This window comes from Sinocyclocheilus grahami, unplaced genomic scaffold, assembly GCF_001515645.1.
Source record: "Sinocyclocheilus grahami isolate Dianchi unplaced genomic scaffold, SAMN03320097.WGS_v1.1 scaffold1275.1, whole genome shotgun sequence".
Lineage (NCBI taxonomy): Eukaryota > Metazoa > Chordata > Actinopteri > Cypriniformes > Cyprinidae > Sinocyclocheilus > Sinocyclocheilus grahami.
This window is the reverse complement of record NW_015506454.1, coordinates 429,266-432,371: the sequence shown is the minus strand read 5'-3', so window position 1 is coordinate 432,371 and position 3,106 is coordinate 429,266. Positions and strand designations below refer to the sequence as shown.

Genomic DNA, 3,106 nt, shown 5'->3' with positions numbered 1-3,106 from the left:
CACACACACACACACACACACACACACACACTCACACACACACACACACAGCTGTTAAAAAGTTTGGCATCAGTAAGATTTTTAATGTTTTTTAAACAAGTCTCTTTAATTAATTTAATTTCTTTTTAAATTTAAAGATTGAGGAATCTTTTCTAATAATATTATTTATCTATAACTTTATTTATCACTTTTTTTTATCAATTCGACACATCCTCGATGAATAAAAGCATTTATTTCTTTCAAAAAAAAAAGAAAGAAAAAAAACACTGACCTCAAACTTTTGAACGGTAGTGTATATTGTTACAAAAGATTTCTATTTTAACTAAATGCTGTTCTTTTTAACTTTATATTCATCAAATAATCCTGAAAAAATGATCACAGCTTCCAAAAGAATATTAAGCAGCAAAACTGTAATAAATCAGAATATTATACTGATTTCTGAAGATCATGTGACACTGAAGACTGGAGTAATGATGCTGAAAATACAGCTGCACATCACAGAAATACATTACACTTTAACAAATATTCACACAAAAAAACATTATTTTAAATTGCAATAATATTTCACAATATTGCAGTTTTTTCTGTATTTCTAATCAAATAAATGCAGCCTTGATGAGCAGAAGAGACTTCTTTAAAACACATCACAAATCTTACTGATCCCAAACTTCTGAGCGGCAGTGTGTAGGCCTATAGCTATAGAAATATGAAACAAAAAGCAAATGAATAATTGATTAACTAATCCTATCCATGCAACAGTTTTCTGTTCTCCTCTACTGTGATATTTACGGTTGTGTACGGCTGTGGACACAATGCAACACTAGCACACTACACAGCGGACAGTGTAGTATACAGTGTATTTACTTGAAGTAAAATATTACGTGAACCTGTGCATGATCATGATAAACGTTGCTAAGATGAGGGCTATTAACATAGTACTCACTGCGCACTAAAAAAGCAACCCCACACGCTCACAGCGTAGACACTGCAGAAGTAGTACGAGCAGTACGGTATTGCGACACAGCCGGTGTCCTCGGAGAACGGAAGAGACTTTCGTGCTCTCGGGGTGAGAAAATAAACACCAAATATTAGCAAAAAATGCATGATTTAATTCTCACACAGCGTTCGTGTCATCTCGTTCTTATTCGTAATCTATTATTATTGCATGATCTAATGTAAGGCGTGCCAATGCAATGTTCTGATTGAAGTGTTTTTATCAGTTTATTCGCCAGGTGTGCGCAAACACACGAGGAATTCGTTGTTGTGTTTTTTTCAGGTGCGTTCAGTGCTGCATATATTCCTCGGTTTCTTCATTCAGATCTCACGGTAACAAAGCGCTTAGGCGGTTTAATTAGCTTTCGGGTTCACTCGGTTCGGTGGCATACACACCCGTACACACGCTTCGGTCTCACTTCTGCTTTTATGTCTCTTTTAAGGGATTTTATTTTGGCTCCGCGCAAAAAAGGCTGAAGGAATCACGCGCTGATGCGGGAAATCCCGCAGGTCTGTGACGTCACGGCGAAACAATGTATCAATGTGTTTCCGACTCCGCGGTTTTCCCGGGAAATTGGGCTACTTTAACACCGTGGCCGCGGGTTGTTGAAGCGACCACGATAATGTGATATTTAGCCTCTGGAACCAGGGGAACCCCGCCTAAAACCTGTATTTTACGTGTATTTAGGCTGTTTCGAGTAGCAGTTTTGTTGTGAAAACCTGGCAACCCTGATCCCGCAGCTGATTTCACAATATCCTCATTACAGCGTTAAACAGTTGTGCTTTGCCAGTTTTGGCGTAAGTGTCATCGCTGTTCGGGAAACCGAAAGCTAAAGCGTTACGAAACGGATCAGCTGGGCTGCCATAGTATCAGATGGTACTATCTGAAAATATGCTATAGTACTATAGTACAACTACCGTGGTACATGTGCATTATGGTGTATTGCTGTTTGATTTGTGTTTCCAGAATCTGGTGATCCTCATGAATATGTAATGTATGCTAATGTGTTTCCAGGTGAATCTAGAGTCATCATGCAGAGTACTGCGAACTACCTGTGGATGATGTCTGACCTGCTGGGTCAGGGAGCCACAGCCAACGTTTACCGCGGTAGACACAAGGTATCCGTGAGTTACACCGTCTATACTTCATTTGCTTTGTGTTGTAAACCACAGCTACAGTGTCCCTACAGTCTGGCTCTCACACACATGATTCAGTGACAGTGAATCTTTCCAAAGATTCGTTTACATTTCACACAGTGATGTAGACCTTATAACGGGATTGAAAATCTCGCTGTGTGTCTGCAGAAAACCGGCGATCTCTATGCGGTCAAAGTGTTCAATAACCTGAGCTTCCTGCGTCCGCTGGATGTCCAGATGAGGGAGTTCGAGGTGCTGAAAAAACTCAACCACAAAAACATCGTGAAGCTCTTCGCCGTTGAGGAGGAGGTGAGACCCACGCAGTCTTAAAACCATCTTAGCAGCTCTTATGTCAAATGTAGCTTCCCCAAAAAAGACAATGTCCTCACTCTCAGCTCATCCGAGATGTAGATGAGTTTGTTTCTTCATCAGGTTTGGAGAAATGTAGCACTGCATCAGTGTCTCAGCAATGGATGCTCTGCAGTGAATGGGTGCCGTCAGAATGAGAGCTGATAAAAACATCACAATAATCCACAGCACTCCAGTCCATCAGTTAACATCTGGAGAAGACAAAAGCTGAAACACATCCAGCATTAAGAAGCTTTTAACTAAAATACATAGAGTCCGTAATCCATAATAACACTTCCTCCAGTGAGTCAGTGTTCTGGTCTGAATCAGGAGAGAAATCTGCACAGATCAAGCAGCGTTTAAACAGCTCTAAACACATATATAGCTGGATTTTGATGTGAGAGACAACTTTCCCACTGGAGGAAGAGTTATCCAAACTGGACTCATATTTTGGCCAGAAGTGATGGTTTGAAGTTTATACACCTTAATGATGGATTTGTTTCTTACAAACACAGCTTTTGGCTTCACAAGACATTAACTGGTGGACTGGAGTGGTGTGAATTACTTGTGGATTATTGTGATGTTTGGACTCTCATTCTGACGGCACCCATTCACTGCAGAGCATCCA

The 3,106-nt window shown here is 40.3% G+C and overlaps 2 protein-coding genes across 13 annotated transcripts in view; one reads left to right on the top strand and one right to left on the bottom strand.

Annotated features, from left to right (window-relative positions):
• LOC107568712 (epidermal growth factor receptor kinase substrate 8-like) overlaps positions 1–3,106 on the bottom strand; it is a 44,077-nt gene that overhangs the window by 38,074 nt on the left and 2,897 nt on the right. The gene's annotated exons all lie outside the window — the stretch shown is intronic.
• LOC107568716 (serine/threonine-protein kinase TBK1-like) overlaps positions 975–3,106 on the top strand; it is a 30,774-nt gene continuing 28,642 nt past the window's right edge. Inside the window, exons 1-3 of the mRNA XM_016254704.1 lie at positions 975–1,066; positions 2,009–2,112; positions 2,299–2,439. Of these exons, the coding sequence (XP_016110190.1) occupies positions 2,026–2,112; positions 2,299–2,439 (228 nt within the window). The 5' untranslated portion in view covers positions 975–1,066; positions 2,009–2,025. The remainder of the gene's footprint in view (positions 1,067–2,008; positions 2,113–2,298; positions 2,440–3,106) is intronic.